The sequence below is a fragment of the Tamandua tetradactyla genome, chromosome 9 (genome assembly GCF_023851605.1).
Source record: "Tamandua tetradactyla isolate mTamTet1 chromosome 9, mTamTet1.pri, whole genome shotgun sequence".
Classification (NCBI taxonomy): domain Eukaryota; kingdom Metazoa; phylum Chordata; class Mammalia; order Pilosa; family Myrmecophagidae; genus Tamandua; species Tamandua tetradactyla.
This window is the reverse complement of record NC_135335.1, coordinates 34,977,655-34,998,928: the sequence shown is the minus strand read 5'-3', so window position 1 is coordinate 34,998,928 and position 21,274 is coordinate 34,977,655. Positions and strand designations below refer to the sequence as shown.

General features: G+C 40.2%; 1 protein-coding gene across 7 annotated transcripts in view; it reads right to left on the bottom strand.

The window, feature by feature from the left end:
• The window catches only part of NR2C2 (nuclear receptor subfamily 2 group C member 2), a 165,980-nt gene that overhangs the window by 9,026 nt on the left and 135,680 nt on the right, over positions 1–21,274 (bottom strand). For 6 of the 7 annotated variants that reach the window (XM_077116438.1, XM_077116444.1, XM_077116443.1 and 3 more), the window contains 6 exons: positions 8,839–8,972; positions 7,716–7,893; positions 6,341–6,462; positions 2,967–3,106; positions 1,672–1,809; positions 593–698 (listed from right to left, as the gene is read on the bottom strand). In XM_077116438.1, the coding sequence (XP_076972553.1) occupies positions 593–698; positions 1,672–1,809; positions 2,967–3,106; positions 6,341–6,462; positions 7,716–7,893; positions 8,839–8,972 (818 nt within the window). The remainder of the gene's footprint in view (positions 1–592; positions 699–1,671; positions 1,810–2,966; positions 3,107–6,340; positions 6,463–7,715; positions 7,894–8,838; positions 8,973–21,274) is intronic. The other variant, XR_013157765.1, reaches the window with a different exon arrangement.

The window sequence follows — 21,274 nt, the reverse complement described above, 5'->3', positions numbered from 1 at the left end:
TTATAAATAAAGGGACTTCTTCATTAGTTTATATGAGGACAAAATTATCATTGCATATAACTCACCGACTCCTTTATAGGGTCAGACTTTGTTTCTGTCACTGAAAACTTTTCTGTCAAGTACTCTAACTCTGCCTCCTGAGTGATGTTGAACAGAGGGGTAGATCTTTAAAACTGCTCTGGACAAAAGGAATCTCCAAGAAAGCTCAAACCTCTTGCATGATGTCAGCCCAAGAAGAAATCACATAGCATCAAATCCAACCCCACAGATTAAAGGGAAGAAATCTAAGGTCTTGCCTAAAGTTTACACAGCAACTCTGAAATGGGCCTGGTATTCCTGATACTCACGTAGTACTTTTCATGCTGTTACCACCTCTAAAATGAGACAATTAAAAGCTGATCAAACGGAGGCTCTACAAAGCTATAAGGAATGGGCAGGCTTTGGGAATCGAACCTAGGTCTCCAGGCAAGCAAGAATTCTTGCCACTGAGCCACCACTGCACCACCCAGGCTAACATTTTTTATATTTAAAACCACTGGCCCAGGCACACTCTTTCCTACCCTAAGCAAAAGTACATGCCCGTGTGTCTCACCGGTAGGTATCTTCTGAGTAGGTTTTCTGAACATAGTCCTGCAACTCCATCTGTGCTTTTTCCTGAAATTTTTCAATCTGGCTTGTGCTGGTCAAACCTGGATGATCTGAAAGTAGAAAAGAGTCCTCAAATTTCCATCTACATTCAGAAAGCCTCACTTGCAGACTTTGTAGAACTTATTTTTCATCAAACTTCTAATAAGCTCCTCAAGTATACTGCACTGAACTCTGAAGTCTCATGCAGTTTGGATGTTCTTGTTAGAACATTGCGTTTTCCTCTAGGCCTAGAGATTTCCAATTGGGGATGTGAGTCGGGAGCTCTCGTGTATTGGATGCAGCAGCCTAAGCAGCCCCACCGGTATATTCTGGACATCAGGCTCCTCACTCCTCTAGAAAACACAAGCTTTTATTGCCAACACATATTATAAATTGTCATTTGCTTTCTACATATTTAATCACATAATTTCTCCCATTTTTATTAGATATTTTGTTGTCTGTGAGGGGGGGGCAGTGAGGGAGGGATGGGTTAGTGGTGTTAAATCCCAGCAACTGAGGAGGACAGCCGTCAGCCTGAGTGACTGCTGTGGAGGTTTGTGAGGGAGGCCAACCCTGTTTTTTATTTTTTCAACAAACATTCCTGCTGCCTCTTCTTCTATTTCATATCTTTTAGTAAATTGTGCAGAGACTGTGGGTAACCTTGTGGAATTTTAATCTGTACTTGTTTATATATGCTAATATGGCCTGAAAACTGGTAAAGAACAACAAAAAAAAGAAAAAAAGACACTGTATGGTCTCTGTATATGGTAATCTGGTTTGGCCAATGGGTGAATTTAGGATACAAATTTAATCTGTGTGATGTACGAAGCTACCAGGCACTACAGTTTTAAATTTTGGGGGTTTTAAAGGCAAGGATTTAAAAGAATTTCTATTAGCTATCAAAGTACACCTATTATGAGAGCATTTGTTTACACACAATCTGGCAGGGTGCTACACCGCTGAAGACTTGACAACACGTTCATGTTCAGAAATTTCAGTAGACACAGGTGGAAAACTGTCATGAGTCACCACCACATATCTTACCGGGGCTAAAGAGAACTATAGCTTTAAGGTATGCATACTCATAGCCGTCTATATCCAGCTTCGCCATACTGTTACAGAACTCCTGCAGCTTCCAGATGTGTTCCATGACTTGCTTTATCCGGTCACCAGAGAGTTTATCTAGAAACCAACATCACAGATCCGCTCAGAAAGACTAATATGAACAACAAAACCAGCTTCTTGAGATGGCCAAGAGGCTCATTTTCTGGACGAGGGTGAAGTGACAATTCTGAATGTTGTTAAAGACAATTAATGTCTTTGATAGGAAGAAAACTATCAACTCTTGTCAATCCAACGCCTGTCTCCTCATGTAAACAGGTACCCAAATTCTGTTCCATTATATATATTTTGCCTCAGTGACGAAACCCCTAGACCAGAGAACCTCCCTGACCTGACCCAACTCCACGTAGTCCCTTGCCTTATAGACACACCTTGCTGATTCCTCTCATTCTCTGCGCAAGACTCAGGAGTCACTCCCTACAAATAGTGAGGTTTTCAAAGGCTCTGCAAGCGCGTAATAAATGTTTGCTGGCCTGAAAGCTAAATGTTGGTATTTTATATTTGTTGAAATAATTTTATATCTCATTTAATCCTCCTGGCAATACATTGCTGAAGGTAATAGTATTCAGTTAAAAAAAACAAACAAAACCTCATTTGTGAACAATTTTTACTGGAATTAAATAAAATGTTATGATCATTTTTTTTAAAATAAAAATAACCCTTACCTAAATATTCCAAGGAAATAACTAGAAAAACAAAGGTGGGAATAGATAACTCACATTCCTAGATATCAAATATCTGTAACACTCAAACTAAAATGCAATTCAATTTCAATGTAACTGCAATAGTTTTAGGCACTCAGATTTCAAAAACATTTTTCCGTTTACCAAGACTTTATATATTATCTGAAATCGTGGGCTGCTCACTAATGGTCCTCATGAAATGCATGGAGAGATTTTCTGTTCCTATTTCATATTCCTGATACAGTGTTTTTGCCATCAAAGCTTAGATGGCTGTCACAGATCTTACTAGAGAAGAGTTATTCGTTCATTCCCAGGGGAGTAGCTGGGGTGAGGTAAAACGGAGATTGAATGATCCAGGCTTGTGCCCCAGCTCAGGCTGTGATTGCTGAAGATACTGGGCTGGCCAATCTGTTCATGGTGTCTGCCTTGTTGGCAGATGTGCCTTTAGCCTGGGCCTCCCATCACAGCTGGGCTCTGCTCCATGGGTATAAGCTGGACCAAGCCACACTCCACCCCCACCTCCCTGGGCCCTACCTTCCTGGATACTGTTCTGCAGGTGGTTGACAATGGCGGCCAGGATGGTGGAGAGGCTCATGACCTGGGCACACTGGGCCAGGCCAAGGGTGAAGAGCTCATTCCAGCAGGCTCGCACCAAGCTGGTGTTGCAGTCCTGTCTGCAGACACAGAGATCAGAGTGGGTGTGGGTATGGGCTGGCACTTCCCTAAGGATGTGAGGACATGCACCAAGTCCCAGCATTCCCCAAACAAGGAGATTTTAGCAAGCATTTGCAGGAGGACTACGGTATGTTCAGGATTGTTCTCCAAAAAAAATCCCAAAGGCAAAATTCAGAGGAAGCTTAACTAAACTTCCTCTGATGAACTATCCATTCTCTTTAAAAAATTCTTAATACATTAGTATTGAGAAATCTTAACAGGTGTGGCCAAACTGTCATTTGCTCCAAACTTCTAAATTCCCAGTAGTCTTGGCTTGGCTCTGTTCAGGAAGAGAGGCTGATACTGGACTGCAGCTGGGATTGATGCAGGGAGGAAGAGCCCAGCCAAGTCTGTTTTCAGCTCTGCCCTGACATGGCTGACATACTGCAAAACAATACATCATAATTCTCAGAAGCCCACAGATACACCATGCCTCCAACTGGCCCAAGAGTTCAGTATGTCTTAAAAAGGATGTTTCCTTCTATCCAAGAATGGCCTAGGCCAGGTTAAGCCCAGTCACAGGGCTACTTGAGAGGGCCATTCCCACACCTCAAATGCACACCTAGTATTTTACTGTGATCATGACCCCGAACACAATCTTATGAATATTATGTAAAATATAGTCGAAACCACTTTAAATGTTGCAGATTGCTTTTTAAAAAAAAAAAAAAAAAAAAAAAAGTCTTTCAATGTTTGGCCCGGGCTAAGAAACCCTGTGGAGAAGGTTCCAAATAAAAACACTACAGTCTTTATTTGGAGCAAAATTTATATTTTGACTAATGCATTTCCTAATATAACAGGTTAATTGAACATCATAAGTACATGGAACCTTGAATAGGGCATGGGATTTTGTCCAGTGTGATGCCCCAATAAATCCCGGAGTGATATGAACAGTGAATAAATATTTGCAAAGACCCCTTGGGGGAATGGTGAGAAAGGGGAAAAATTCAACTTCCCCAATTGGAGAATTTCTGATATTCTCACAAGCAATGGGGACAACCAAATCAATAGGCCAAGCCCTCAATCTTGGGGTTTGATCATATGAAACAAAGCCTACTTAAAATTAGGCTTAAGAGCCACCCCCCAGAGAACCTCTTTTGTTGCTCAAATGAGGCCTCTTTTTCTCTCTCTCAACCAACATGGCAAGCAAACTCACTGCCCTCCCCCTCTCTATGTGGGACATGACTCCCAGGGGTGTAAACCTTCCTGGCAACGTGGGACAGAAATTCTAGAATTAGCTGGGACCCAGCATCAAGGGATTGAGAAAAACCTTCTTGACTGAAAGGGGAAAGAGAGAAATGAGACAAAATAAAGTGTCAGTGGCTGAGAGATTTCAAACAGATTTGAGAGGTTATCTTGGAGGTTATTCTTATGCATTATATAGATATCTCCCTTTCAGTTTAAGGTGTATTAGAGAGGCCAGAGAGAAATGCTTAAAACTGTAGAGCTGTGTTCCAGTAGCCATGTTTCTTGAAAATGAATGTGTAATGACATCACTTTTGCAATGTGACTGTGATTGTGAAAACCTTGGGTCTAATGCTCCTTTTATCTATAGTATGGACAGACGAGTAAAAAATATGGATTAAAAATAAATAAATAATAGGGAGAACAAATGTTAAAACAAATTGAGTAGACTGAAATACTAGTGAACAATGAAAGGGAGTTTAAGGGGTATAAAAAAAAATAGGGGAAACAAAGGTTAAAATATATTGGGTAAATGGAAATACTAGTGGTCAATGAGAGGGAGGGGTAAGGGGTATGGTATGTATGAATTTTTTCTTTTTCTGGAGTGATGCAAATGTTCTAAAATTTGATCATGGTGATGAATATACTCCTATGTGATGATACTGTGAGCCACTGATTGTACATCATGTATGGAATGTTCGTATGTTAAGAATGTTTGTGTTGTATGTTGTTTATCAATAAAAATATTTAAAAAAAAATCACAGAGATCCTAAAAACAAAAACCAAAAAACCACTACATTCTTTTTAATCACACTAAAAATTCTTAATAACCTACCAATACTAATAACCCTGGGGTTATAAACTGGATGCCTGGTGTTATACCATTTGCTAAATGGTAGCAAGGGACAGGCCATTCACTCCAATAGTTAATTAATTGATATGCAGCACTTATTCGGCAGTCCCTGCTCGCCTGCTTCTCCCCTGAGAATGAGGACCCCAGTCCTGCCCACCTTCCTTTTATCAAGAAGGGTTGTGGCCATTCTGGTTGTCACTCAGGGCATACACCACCCCACCTCAACCCATCAGCACCATGCTTCTGCATGTACTGAGTCCCCTCTGTGCCAGGCACAGGGCTAAGAGTTTTAAAAACCTTAAACCCTTGCAAGGATCTTGATGAGGAAATTGGAAGCTTAAAGAGGTGAAGGTCACACGGTAAGTGCTACTCTTGTGATATAAAACCCATGACTGCCTGCCCCAAAGCCAGTGGTCTAAGCTACTGGACAACCTGGCCTTCCATTCTGCTCTTTTCCATATACTGCCTTTGTAATGTGAAGTAACTGTCATTTTATTTCCATTTTTATGTGGCTCTCCCAACTAGACTGTGAGCCACCTGAAAGACACAATGGCAGCATGTATCTTCCTGCATAGCCCTCAGCATAGCGGCAAGGCTGGTATTGGGATCCGCAGGATAAATATGACACACACAGTAAGTGAGACCGAAGAAGGGACATCCTGCAGAGACAATACTAGGATCAGTGCTGTTCTTGTGCTGGTGAGCAATAAGGTCCGAGGCTGGTGGAGGCTGAAGGTCGATGCCCTGTGTGTGATAACATGGTTGATTCACATTCTGACTCATGTTCCTTGTCTTGTCAAGGATGCAGTAACAGTTCCCAGACTGGGTTAGACTGCAAGTCACACCTGGTGTCAGCACACTGGGTTAGAAGTGCCACAATGCCAGGGACCAACTCCTACCTTCCCTTCCACTCCATTCCAACAACTAGCACTACATCCCAGCACATGCAGGAGTTTCAATAAGGTTTAAAGAACACTGCTGATTTTACAACCAGGGTCACCTACTACCAGTCCACTGAATCTATTTAAGAAGAAACTTGGGGTCACTTGAAAGGGTCACAGAAACGGTCAAACTGGAAGGACCCTCAGTGATCTAGATCATTCCGAGAAAATATCCTTATCCAAGGATACTCACCTAAGAAAAAAAGGCCACTTACCCAAGTGCCTGAAAGGCTGGGATTGACCTAGCCCAGTGCATCGAGAGGAAAAGTAGGCGGGATGCAGACTCGCAGATGTAGTGCACATTGAGGTACTCTGGCATCGGGCTGGGCATCGTCAGCTGGGAAGAGGGAGCACACGGTACCAGAGGTGACATGGGGCAGGTGGATGGCTTTGTCTGTCAACATGCACTCCTGACACCTTTCAACAATAGTGGCAGGCAGAGACACTGCCTCTGATTTTGAAAAGTCTGTGTAGACCCATCTTTAGTAAAGTGTGTCCCTGCAGCAGGGGCCTTGCAAGGACTCTCCCCTGCTTCCTTGCCCAATGAATTAGGGTCTGTGGCCCTTGGAATGCAATCAATAGGCCTGAGAGGGACATTCCTCCTCACCCATACAGAGACATACTTTTCAACTCTTGCTTGAACTAAATGGTTAGCTGTCCTAAGGCAATTCCATTTTGAGTCTCAAGTCTAAATTAAGTCAAGTTGAACAGGAGTTAACGTCATGGTAGGTGGTGTCAAGGTAATGGTAAGTGAGTGGTGAGCAGAGGCCCACTATGGTAGGAGCATGAAATCCCATGATAATAATGTCAGGCTGGGCTGCAGGAGTTCCTCTGTCTAGAAGAGGCTCCAAAGCCTCTGAAGCTAGAATCCCACTATGTGACCTGTATCCTGGGTACCCTGGGGCAACTATGGGCAAGACCCTAATTCCCCTAAATGACTAGAGAGAGCTCTTTAGCAAGGAATATTGCAGGGACAAAAAGGTTCAGACTGGAGATCTAGAGATTGAGGCTTCAGGGGCCCTGAGTGTGTCCTGCAGAAAAAGTGAGGCCAATGAATGAGATAGTGGGGAAGATTTTACAAGGACATAATAACACTTCGGATTTATTTCTGTGGCTCTACAGGGTTGGGACCAATGGTGGGGAGTGAAAGCTGATCTTCTTGTTGAAATTTTATACAGAGGATTCTACTAAGCAGAGAGGAGACACAAATGTCTGTCTGTGCTTGTGCTGGAGACAGGCAGTCATCGGAAGGCAGAAAGGCACTGAGCCAGCTGTTAGCCCTCACCAGACAGGGTTCGTGAGAGAGACAGATCAAGACAACAACAGCCCTAGTGATGATGGGCTACCCCTGCCTCAGGGTTACCTTCAGGACCTAAGGACACTGTGAGCAGAGAAAGAGTGAAAGCCTTTAGGATTGGAAAACTGTTCTAGAGTAGAAAATCCTGCTTGAAGCCATGATGTCAAACACCACAATGTGAAAATGAGCTCACTCAAGATTTGATTCTAAAACTGCAAATCAGCTCTAGTATAGAGCTTGCCTTCCAACAGGCTGGCACAGCTGGGGGCATGGGCTAGACTGAAAGCACTCACCTTAAAGGTGACATGTGTGTCTGAAAGGAGGGGGCCTTCAACTTCAATGATGGGTGTTGACTGGTCTCTGCTAATGACGTGGATACTTCCTCCTCCACTGGTGTCTATCCCGTCTGTCAGGCTTGGTGGCGAGGAGCTGTCTGTGGTATTAAGCGCTTTAGCTAAGGTATCGAATGCCCTGTGAGCAAAAATGAAGCAAGTCTTGTGAATCTACTGCTTTTAGCGTGAACAGGGTTTTGGTTGATATATAATTTAGAAAAACAATGGAATGGGGAAAAGATAATTAAATATACCTGCTGAAGGAAGGGATACACTTCTATTTATTGTCTAATTATCTCAGCACCAACCTGTAAACTATTTATTTCCACAAATAATTTCTATTTATCACAACTACTAACTAAGGTAGGACTTCTCTCCATTTTATCGATATGAAAACTGGGCTTAGATATGTCAAATAACTTTTCCAAGACCACCTATGTAGTAAGTGGTCAAATCAGAATTTGACCTAAATCAAATCTTACCCTGTTTTCTCTGGACCTAGAGTTTAGTTTTACTATCAGATTGCAAATGAACACAGGACTAGAGTGCTTTCATTCCAGCTATTCACCTGACTGGCTTGGCAGATGGGCAAAATTAGTTGGCTCTTTGTGAAAGGAGCAAAATGCAAGAACCACAAGCTGCAGAGAAGATGTATCCTCACCAGTTATGGATATCTGGGGACAGCTAATGCTACTCTGGCTAATATCAATCTATCCTAGCAGTTCTAAGTTCTAAGCTCACTCCCTGGAAAAACAGGATAAAGAAGAAGTAGGAAAGTGGATGAACTATTAAAATTCAGTCACAAAAAACAGTGATGAATACAAGTAACATCTGCCCACTGAAAGGTTTTTTCTTTTCCTGCTCCCATTGGGTTATTCAATTTCCTTTTTCATTGTCTGGAATGAAAAGCAGTTTTGATGGCTTTCTGTCATATAATATAAAGGAGTTCACATTTCCATAGTTAAAATTTGAAATAAGATAAGACTGAGTGTAGGGTCATTGTGATAATTTTATAATCTGTGATTAAACACAATACAACTGTGTAAATATCAGGATGGCCACCTCGATCCTCACAGGGGCATACCGGGTGATCTCACTTGCAGACTGGTCTTCTGGCTGGATTTCTGAAGTGTCGCCATTGTTAAGGGATTCACTTAAGTTGGCAAGGGAAGTTACTACATTTGCCAGTGTACCCAGAGCTCCCTGGCTTGTTTCAGCCTATTGAACAAAGAATAAAAACATTAAAACTGAACACACAAACATAAATGACTCTCAGACTAATGAAATATAATGTTAGGTAGAAAAGCAGCTTCTCGGTGGATTGTGACCTTTAAGAGAGATCTTTTTGGCAATGGAATAGATTGTATCTGGATTGTGGTAGTGGTTACCTCATTTATAATTGTGATAAAATGACGGAACAAAAAGAGAATAAATTGGATTTTACCAAAATTTAAAATTTGTGCTTCAAAGGTCACTATGAAGAAAGTGAAAAGGCAACTCGCAGAATGGGAGAAAATATTGGCAAATTATATCTGATAAGGAATTTCTATTTAGAAAATATACAGAAATCTCATAATTCAATAGTACAAAGACAAGTAATGTAGTTAAAAATATGAAGGGACATTTCTCCAAAGAAGATACACAAATGGCCAATAAACACATGAAAAGATGCTCACCATTACCAGAGATGAGGGAAATGCAAACGAAAGCCAAAATGGAATAGTGCCTCATACCCACTAGGACGGCTATAAACAAAAACTGGAAAATAACAAGCGTTGGTGAGGATGCGGAGAAATGCTGGTGGGAATGTAAAATAGAGCAACTACTCTGGAAACCAGTCTGTAAATTCTCAAAAATTAAACATAGGGCTGTCATATGACCTAGCAATTCTATTCTTAGGTATATACACAAAAGAAATGAAATCATATCTCCACACAAATACTGGTACACAAATATTCAGGAAAGAATTATTCATAATAGTAAAAAAGTAGAAGCCCAAATGTCCATCAACTGATGAATACATAATGGGAACAAAAAGAATAAAATATGGTATCACGGAAAATGGTGGAGGGGGAAGTTCCAGTGGTCAGTCCCTCCAACAAAACAATAAGTTGGAAAATTATCAAAATCAATCATTTTGGAATTTTGAAAACTGAATGGACGCTTAAAGCAACCGGCAGATTGTATGACAAAGGGAGAGGCTGCTGAACTTCAGTTAAAGAGCAATGTGTACAGAGCAACTACCATTCCCCCTTCCTCAGCCCTGTGCAGAAGAGGATGGTGGCTTACATTCCTAGAGTGGTTGGCTGGAGCCAGGGTGGGCAGCAAGAACCTCGTTCTACAAAAATTTGGAGTTGTGGGTTTTAGTTGGGCTGGCAGTTCCCTGAGAGACGTCACAGATGCTTGTCTTTGTTTTGGCCTCCTTCCCCACTGGAAGATTTAAAGAGACACATTTTTTTGCTTTTTTTTGAACCAGAAATTTAAGGAAAACTCTGTCAGGTCACAAGCTGAACTTGGGGATAGCAGAACGGAAACTTCAGTGGCAGCACGCAACAAGTACTACAGATTTTGCAAAGATAATTTGGAAAAGTTCTTATACAAATGGAAAACAGCAGCCCTCAAAAGAGATCCCTGAGGGGGAGGATCTGATTTCCAGAGTTACCACATTACAATACTCAAAATGTCCAAGTCTCAACAAAAGATTACAAAGCATACTAAGAAACAGAAAAACATGGCTCATTCACATGACAAAAGCAATTTGAAAGACACTATTCCAGATGGAGCCCAGACACTGGAATTACTAGGCAAAGACTCTAAACAAACTGTCTTAAATATGTTCAATGAGCTAAAGAACTAAGGAAATTAGGAGATTGATATATAAATAGGGGATGTCAATAAAGACAGAGAAATTATAAAAAGGGTCAAAAAGAGAAATTTGGGTTAAAAATTACAATAGCTGAAATAAATAATTCACGAGAGGGGTTCAAAGGAAGATGTAAGCAGGCAGAAGAAACAATCAGTGAACCTGAAGACAGGACAATGGAAATGATGCAATCTTGAGGGATAAAAAAGAAAAAAGAATGAAGAAAAATGAACAGAATGCCCAAATACCTGTGGAACAACATCCAAGGTACCAAGTCCCAGACAAATAGAGAAAACAGCAGGAAAAAAAATTTGAAGAAATAATGGCTGAAAATTTCCCATGGTTGACTAAAGACATAAATGTACTACTACACATCCAGGAGGCTCAAACAACTCTTAAGCAGATCAATTCAAAGAAAGTCACACAAAAAAACATTATAGTCAAATTGTCAAAAGACAAAGACAAAGAAAGAATGCTGAAAGCAGCAATACAGCAGCAACTCCTTACATACAAAGGATCCTCAATAAGCTCAATAGCTGATTTCTTCTTATCAGAAATCATACAGGCCAGCAGGCAGTGTTACGACATATTTAATGTGCTGAAAGGAAAAAAAAAACTGTCAACCAAGAAGTCTATATCTGGCAAAACTATCCTTCAGGAATAAATGCAAAATTAAGACATTCTTGGATGAAAGAAATCTCAGTCTGGCAAAATGAAGAGTCGGGGAACTAGATTTCAAGAGTGACAATAATATAATACCTAGAATGTCCAGTTCTGAACAAAAAGTTACAAAACATAAAAGGACCCCAGATATAGAAAAAAAATGTGACAAAATATTCCGGAGGAAAAGCAGTCTCTGGAATTAATAAACAAATATCTTAGAACAAATCTTATAAATATGATCAATGAACTAAAAGAAAACATGGACTAAGAACTAAAGGAAATCAGGAGACTATGTGAACAAAATGAGAATTCTGAACTAAAGGAAATCAGGAGACTATATGACAAATGAGAATTTTGATAATGAGATAGAAATAATAACGAAGGACCAAATGGAAGTTCTAGAACACAAAAGTACAATAACTGAAATGAAAAATTCAAAGAGGGGTTTAAGAGCAGATTGGAGAAGTGACAAGGAAGGATCAGTGAACTTGAAGACAACTGAAACTGTCCATGCTGAGGAGCAGAAAGAAAAAAGAATGGTTTGTATGAATTTTTTTCTTTTTATGAATTGATGCAAATAGAAGTTCTAAGAAATAATCATGATGATAAATATACAACCATGTGATGATATTGTGAGTTACTGATTATATACCAAGAATAGAATGATCATATGATAAGAATGTTCATGTTTGTATGTTGCTATGTTTAAAAAAATTTTTAATTTAAAAAAAGGGGGGATTCATCCAGATAATATGGATAAAGATATATTCAACTGAAAAAGCAAAAAACAAAAAAACTCCCAAATCTGATGAAAATCATCAATATACAAATATAAAATGCTCAACAAACAACAAGCAGTATGAATGAAACATATCTACAGTGAGACATACTTTGACCAAACTGTTGAAATATTAATGACAAAGAAAGAATCTTAAAGACAGCAAGAGAGAAGTAATGCATCATACATAAGGAATTCTTAATAAGAGCAATATCTGATTTCTGACTAGAAACCATGGAAGCCAGAAGGCAATGGGATAACCTGTAAGTTCTGAAATAAATCAAAAGGCAAAACTGTTACTAGAGAATAATATACACAGCAAAACTATCCTTCCAAAACAAGAGAAAAATTAAAACAGTTCTAGACAAACACAAACTGAAGGAGTTCATTACCACTAGACCTGTCGTATAAGAAATGCTAAAGAGAACCCTCTATTTTTTAAAGGAAAGGACACTAGACAGTATCTTGATATTGAGATGAACAAATAAAGATCTCCACTGAAGATAACAATTTCAATAAATATAAATGCCAGTAGTATTTTATTTTTCATTTGTAATGCTATCATGTTCTAATAAGACTTAAAATTTAAATGCATAAAAAAACAAGCATAATCTTTGATACTGGGCACATGCATAAAGGTATACTTTGTGTCAAGAACGATGTAAAAGGGTGAGATAGAGGGATGAAGGGATAAAAGCACAGTGTATGTGTAGGATATTACAGCAGAGCTGGAATCAATGCAAACTAAATTGTAATAGATATAGGATGCTGAATGTAATCCCCTTGGTAACAATGAAGACAATATCTAAAAAATTTATATAAAAGGATAGGATAAGTTATGAAAAATGGATTATAAAAGATCATCTAAACAAAAAAGAAGGCAAAATGGAGGAAAGGAAAGATAAAAAACGTATACAACTTAGAAAAAACAATTAGCAAAATGGCAAAAGCAAATCTAGCCTTATCAATAATTTTCTTACATGAAAATAGATTGAACTTTTTGCTCAAAAGGCAGAGATTGGCAGAATGGATATAGGAACATGAATCAACTATATGCTGCTTACGAGAGACAAAGAAGGATATTATATATATTTAAAAAAAAAGGTAAATTCAATAAGATTTAACTAGCATAAACACATATGCACCTAACAACAGAGTGCCAAAATACAGAAAGCAAACAGTAAAGAGAACAAAAGGAAAACTAGAGAGTTCTATGATAACAGCTGGAGATTCCCATACATCATGCTTAATATTAGATAGATCACCAAACAGAAGATATATAAGGAAACAGAAGGTATGAACAACACTATAAAACAACTGTATCTGTACAACATTTACAGAACACTTCATCGAATAACAGCAGAACACACATTCTTTTCAAGTATACATGGATCATTCTCAAGGATAGGCCATATGTTAGGATACAAGGGAAGTGTCAATAAATTTTAAAATATTGAAATCATAAAAAATAACTTCTCTGACAACGGAATGAGCCTAAAATCAATAGAACAAAAACTGGAAAATTTACATATACGTGGCAATTAATAGCATACTCTTACAACAATCAATGGGTTAAAGAAGAAATTACATGAGAAATTATAAGATACTTACAGACAAATTACAAACAAGACAGAACATACCAAAACTTATGGGATGCAGCAATGCTCACAGGGAAATTCAGCTATAACTATCTACATTTAAGAAGAAAAATAGTAATAGGGTGATATAGGGGAACTCTGCATTTTATGCCTGATTTTACTGTAAACCTACAACTTCTCTAAAAAAAAAAAAACAAAACCCCCCCCACAAAACCCCATAAAGTAATGACCTAACTTTACATCATAAGGAATTAGTAAAAGATCAAAGTAAACCAAAAGTTAGAAGAAAGTAAATAATTAACATTAGATCAGAATAAAATAGAGCACAGAAAAAAATACAGAATAAACAAAACAAAAAGTTGGTTATTTGAAAAGAGCAATAAAATTGACAAACCTTTAGCTACATTGCTAAAGAAAAAAGGAGAACCAAATTTGAAAAGGAAAATGACAAGATAACTACCGACTTTAGGATCATAAGAGAATATTCTGAACTGTACACCAACAAACTTGATAATCTAAGAGATATGAAAAAATTCTTAGAAATATACCAGTTACCAAAACTGATTAGAGAAATAGAAAAAATTATCAAACATATAACAAGCACAGAGATTGAATCAATAATCAAAAATCTCGTACTAAAGAAAGGTCCAGGGCTAGTGAATTCTACCAAACATTTAAGGAGAGTTTTATACCAATCCTTCTCAAACTCTTCCAAGAATTAAAGAGGAGGGAAGACTCCCTAATCCATTCTATGAGGTCAGCATTACCTTGATACCACACCTAGTAAAGGATCACAAGGACAGAAATTTACAGACCAACATCCTTTCTGAAGATAGGTACAAACATCCTTAACAAAATACTAGCAAACTGAATCCAACAGCACATTAAAAAGATTACATATCATAATTAAGTGGGATTCACCCCAGGAATTCAAGGGTGGCTCAACATGTTTGTTAATCAACTAATGTAATAAACTACATTAATAAAATGGAATTTAAAAAACTGACACAATTATCTTGACAGATGCTGCATTGGTTTGAAAGGATTTATGTACCCTAGAAAAGCCATGTTTTAATCCTAATCAATCTTGTGGGAGCAACTGCTTCTTCTAATCCCCATTCAGCACTATAGATTGGGAACTTGATTAGGTTATCTCCGTGGAGATGTGGCTCAATCAACTGTGGGTATTAAACTTGATTAGATGGAGATGTGACTCCACCCATTCTACTTGGGTGAATGGGTGGTTTACTGGAGTCCTAGAAAAGAGAGAGTTCCATTTGAGAATGAGGAGAGAGCTGCAGAAGCACACCAGAAGGTCGAAAGAACCAGAGTCCACCCGCCAACGATCTTTGGAGATGAAAAAGGAAAATGCCTCCTGGGGAGCTTCATGAAGCAAGAGGCCTGGTGAAGAAGTTAGCAGATGATGCCATGTTCACCATGTTGACTTTCCAGATGAGAGAGAAACCCTGAACCTCACTGGCCTTCTTGACTCAAGGTATCTTTCCCTGATGCTTTAGATTGGACATTTTTGTAGACTTGCTTTAATTGGGACATTTTCATGGCCTTATAACTGTAAACTTGTAACTTACTAAATTCCTCCTTTTAAAAGCCATTCTGTTTCTGGTATATTGCATTCCAGCAGCCAGCAAACCACAACAGATGCAGAAAAAGCATTTGACAAAATCCAGCATGCTTACTTGATAAAAACACTGAAAAAAGTAGGATTAAAAGGTGTGCTGGTTTGAAGCTATTATATTCTTCAGAAGAACCATGTACTTCTAATCCAATATTGTTGGGGGCAGACTTACTGTTGGGGGGGACCTTTTGATTAGGTTGATTACATGGAGATATGATCCACCCAAATGTGTTTATTTGAAACAGTACAGAATAGCCATGTACTCTTTCTAATCCAATCTTATGGGGGCAGACCTATTGTTGGGTGGGACTTTTTGATTTTGTTCCCATGGAAATGTGACCCTGCCCATTTGAGCTAGGTTTTAATCCACTTTAAAAGGGAGATATTTTGGAGGAAGCACAGATGCTTGGAGAGCCAACATCAGAGCATATGCATAGAGACAAAATGCCCTGGGAAATGCTAAGGTAAGAGCCACAGGAGCTGAGAGAGACATTTTGAAACCAACCCAGGAAAGAAGGACCAGCACATGTTGTTGTTATGTGCCTTCCCATGTGACACAGAAACCCAAATGTGATCGACCTTTCTAAATGAAGGTATCCTCTTATTGATGCCTTAATTTGTACATTTTCATGGGTTTAGAATCATAATTCTATTTATATTATAGAATTATAATGAGAGATTATTAGTTATATATAATTCTATAACTCTTACTTAATAAATCCAATTAAAAATTGACTTTTTAAAAAAGCCAATCCATTTCTGGTATATTGCATTCTGGGGGCTTTATAAACTGAAACAGAAGGAGACTTTCTCACAGATGCAATCAACTGACTGATGATTTAATACAACGGCCTTCTAGTTTATCAATCAGCAATCAAATATCCTTTTAGCAAAGGTGAAGCCAATGCTTCCACTATGAGACAACTGGGTATCATCACTTAGCAAAGTTGACACCAGAAATTAACCATAATAGTCTGCCCCCGTCAACTTGGCAGCTATACACATCACCTTGAAATACACTTAATTTCCAAATAGAACACAATAACAGACATAAGTTTTGCCTAAAAATACTCAACACAGACTTCCGGAGAAGATGGCGGCTTAGTAAGATGCACAGGTCTTAGTTCCTCCTCCAGAACAGCTACTAGGGGAGTAGAAACAATACAGAACAGCTCCCGGAACTATGACAGAGATGAAGAAGACAGCATATCCCATTCTGGAACGGCTGACTGGCTGGGAGAACCCGCTCCGCTGAGATCGCCGAGGGGCGCGGGCTTCCCCGGGCTGGGGCGGAAGGCGGCCGGAGTCCCTCCCTCCCTCCTTCCCGGGCCGGCTGGGAGAATTGGACAGGTGGCCCCTCAAGTCGCGGCGGCTGGCGCCCCCACCCACGCGCGGCCCCCCAGACCAGCTGGGAGAATTGGATCAGAGATCCCCAGGCCGTGGAGAATGGTGACCGGGGTCCCTTCCAAACACGTGGCTTCCCGGTCCGGCTGGGAACGGTGCACTCCCCCGGGCCACGGCGACTGGCGCCCTCCCGCCACGCTTGGCGCCCCGGGCCGGCTAGGAGACTCGGACGGGCACTCTCCCAAGCCACTTCAGCTGGCGAACCTCCCCCACGGCGAGAGTTTTCCGAAGTTAAAGGACCCACAGCACCTTTTACTAGTGGGACCCACAGACAAACGAGTGCCACGAGTGCCACCTACTGGGCAGGATAAGAACAACAGAACCCAGAGATTTCACAGAAAAATCTTTCAACCTGTTGGGTCCAACACCCAGGGAAATCTGACTAAATGCCCAGATGCCAGCAGAAGATAACGGATCACACTCAGAAAATTGAAAATATGGCCCAGTCAAAGGAACAAACCAATAGTTCAAATGAGATACAGGAGCTGAGACAACTAATGCTGAATATACGAACAGAAATGGAAAACCTCTTCAAAAACCAAATCGATAAATTGAGGGAGGACATGAAGAAGACATGGGCTGAACAAAAAGAAGAAATAGAAAAACTGAAAAAACAAATCACAGAACTTATGGAAATGAAGGACAAAGTAGAAAAGATGGAAAAAACAATGGATACCTACAATGATAGATTTAAAGAGATAGAAGATAGAATTAGTGATTTGGAGGATGGAACATCTGAATTCCAAAAAGAAACAGAAACTATCGGGAAAAGAATGGAAAAATTTGAACAGGGATCAGGGAACTGAATGACAATATGAAGCGCACAAATATACGTGTTGTGGGTGTCCCAGAAGGAGAAGAGAAGGGAAAAGGAGGAGAAAAACTAATGGAAAAAATTATCACTGAAAATTTCCCAACTCTTATGAAAGACCTAAAATTACAGATCCAAAAGTGCAGCACACCCCAAAGAGAATAGACCCAAATAGGCGTTCTCCAAGACACTTACTAGTTAGAATGTCAGAGGTCAAAGAGAAAGGGAGGATCCTGAAAGCAGCAAGAGAAAAACAATCCACCACATACAAGGGAAACCCAATAAGACTATGTGTAGAATTCTCAACAGAAACCATGGAAGCTAGAAGACAGTGGGATGATATATTTAAATTACTAAAAGAGAAAAACTGCCAATCAAGACTTCTATATCCAGCAAAATTGTCCTTCAAAAATGAGGGAGAAATTAAAACATTCTCAGGCAAAAAGTCACTGAGAGAATTTGTGACCAAGAGACCAGCTCTGCAAGAAATACTAAAGGGAGCACTAGAGTCAGATACGAAAAGACAGAAGAGAGAGGTATGGAGAAGAGTGTAGAAAGAAGGAAAATCAGATATGATATATATAATACAAAAGGCAAAATGTTAGAGGAAAATATTATCCAAACAGTAATAACACTAAATGTTAATGGACTGAATTCCCCAATCAAAAGACATAGACTGGCAGAATGGATTAAAAAACAGGATCCTTCTAGATGCTGTCTACAGGAAACACATTTAAGACCCAAAGATAAACATAGGTTGAAAGGGAAAGGTTGGGAAAAGATATTTCATGCAAATAACAACCAGAAAAGAGCAGGAGTAGCTATACTAATATCCAACAAATTAGACTTCAAATGTAAAAATACTCAACTCTCCTGTGTACAACAAAAAAACACACATCTCTCCAGAATATGGTACAAGTTCTTAGGTAACAGTCACTCTTAAATGTCATATCCTATGACTTAAATACTATAACATGAAAATACAACAATACAACTTATGTCATATCTTAAGAGGAAAACAAGATATTTGCTTATGTACAAATGCAAACGTACTCATAGCAAAACAGGAAGGAAATATTCATAAATCACAGTCGTTTCTATAATGTCACGTGGCTGTAGCTCATATTTATCATTACCTTCTTCTACTACCCTTTCCATGTTCCCTTTACCCTCAGCAAGCACTTCAGCTGGCTGTGGTTCTTTGCCGGGTGGGGTGACCCAAACCTTCATTCCTGAAGTTTCTGGGCCATTGGTAGTCCCTACCTGGATTGGGTTGCATTTTCCCATTGACTTTAATCACAGGGTATGGCAGTACTAAGAGATGCCCTAGGGGATCTCCTATATTCCAGGAAAACTTTCCTTTACTTCATTGTGAAGTTCCAGTTTTATTTCTCCTTGATAGTCAGAGGATCAATCACCCAGACAGAAAAGTAATCCCCTTTCGTGCCTGTTGATTCAGTGGCATGAGAAGCCCAAAGTGGCAAGATGGCAGTCTTAACTTACAGTTCAATGGAATCAATGTTGTGTCTCCTGGTAGGAGCACTCCTATTTTTGGAACTAAGACCTGTAGACTTGCAGAGCATAAGGTTTCATGGACAAGAAGCAAAAATTTTCCTAGAGGATTACTAGGGGTGACAGTTGAATGGTGCCACTCCCATTTCCACCCCTTGATTTCTGGACCCATGAATCCCAGCTAAGGGAGAAACACCACCATGGAGTGGATGCTGATTCAGAGCATACACAGCCTCCTGGAGAACACTGCCCCAACCCTGCAAGGTACTGCCACCTCGGTGGCACCATAACTGGGTCTTCAAAAGGCCAGTCCATCCTTCTATCAATCCAGCTAATTCTGGATGATGGGGAAGACCGGAGAATTCCATGAGTATGTTCCCATTCTTATACTGCATTTGCTGTGAAGTGAGTTCCCTGGTCAGAAGCAATGCTCTGTGGAATACCATGATGGTGGATAAGGCATTCCATATGTTCATGTATGGTAGTTTCTGCAGAAGCAATGCATGCAGGGAAAGGAAACTGATATCCAAAGTATGTATCTATTTCAGTTAGACTAAATCGCTGCCCCTTTCATGATGGAAGTGGTCCAATGTAATTAGGAGGCTGATCACCTTGGGGAATCGTCCCATATGGTGGACTGAGTGTGGATCTCTGTTGCTGGCAGATTGGGCACTAGCAGTGGCTATAGCCAGGTCAGCCTTGGTGAGTGGAAGTTCATGTTGCTTGAACCCATGCATAACCTCCATCCCTACCACTACGCCCACTTTGCTCATGAGCCCATTAGCAACAGCCCATGAGCAACCATTAGCAACAGCCCATGAGTCAGTATACAAACATACTTCTGGCCAGTTCTCCTTCAAAGCAAAATGAATAACCAGAGACACTGCTTCGAAGTTCAGCCCGCTGGGAGGATTTCCCCTCAATTCCATCCTTTAAGGACATCCCAGAAAGGGGTTATAGTGCTGCAGCTGTTCACTTCCAGGTTGTCCTTGCATATCATGGAGAACCATCTGTAAATCAGGCCCGAGTTTTCTCTTCCTTGGTCAACTGTCTCTAAGGAACTCCCCCAAGATACCATAGCTCTGGCTTGGGGAAAGAAAAGATAATGTGGCAGAACTGGGAGCCATGGGCACTTGGGTCAGTTCCTCATGTACGTTACTTGCATCTTCAGGACCTGCTTGAATTCTATCTTTATAATATACCATTTCCATTTTATGATGGACTGCTGCTGTGTACACCCAACTTTATAGCTTGGTGGGTCAGACAACACCCAGCTCATGATAGGCAACTCAGGTCTCATGGTAACTTGGTGGCCCATGGTTAAGCATTCAGACTCCCAGTAGCAGGCCAAAAGCTGTTTTCTCAAAATGAGAGTAGTTATCTGCAGTGGATGGTATAGCTTTCCTCCAAAATCCTAAGGGTCTACATTGTGATTCTTCTATACGGGCCTGCCAAAGGCTCCCAACAGCATCCCTATTTGCCACTGACACTTCCAGAACCACTGGATCTGCTGGATCATAAGGCCCAAGTGGCAAACCAGCTTACATAGAAGCCTTGACATGCACAGAGCCTCCTCTTCTTCCAGTCCCCACTCAAAACTAGCAGCTTTTCTGGTCATTTGGTAAATGGACTGGGATAGCACACCCAGATGAGGAATATGTTGTTTCCAAGATCCAGAGTGGCCAACTAGACATTCTGCCTGTTTTGGTCACAGGAGGCGCCAGATCCAACAGCTTAACCTTCACCTTAGAAAGGATATCTCAACATGCCCCACACCAATGGACATCTAGAAATTTCACTGAAATGGAAGGCCCCTGTATTTTTGTAGGATTTATCTCCCATCCCCTGACTCACAAATGCCTTACCAATAAGTCTAGAATAGTTGCTACTTCTTGCTTACTAGGTCCAATCAGCATGATATCATCAATATAATGGACCAGTGTGAAGTCTTGTGGGAGGAAGAAATGATCAAGTTCCCTGTGGACAAGATTATGACGTAGGGTTGGAGAGGTGACATACCCCTGAGGCAGGACAGTAAATGTATACCGCTGGCCTTGCTAGCTGAGTGCAAATTGTTTCTGGTGGTTCTTACTGACAGCTATTGAAGAAAAAATATTTGCCAGATCAATAGCTGCATACCAGGTACCAGGTGATGTGACCTGCACAAGCAATGATACCACATCTGGCACAGAAGGTGCAACTGAAGTCACCACCTGGTTAAGTTTATGATAATCCACTGTCATCCTCCAAATGTC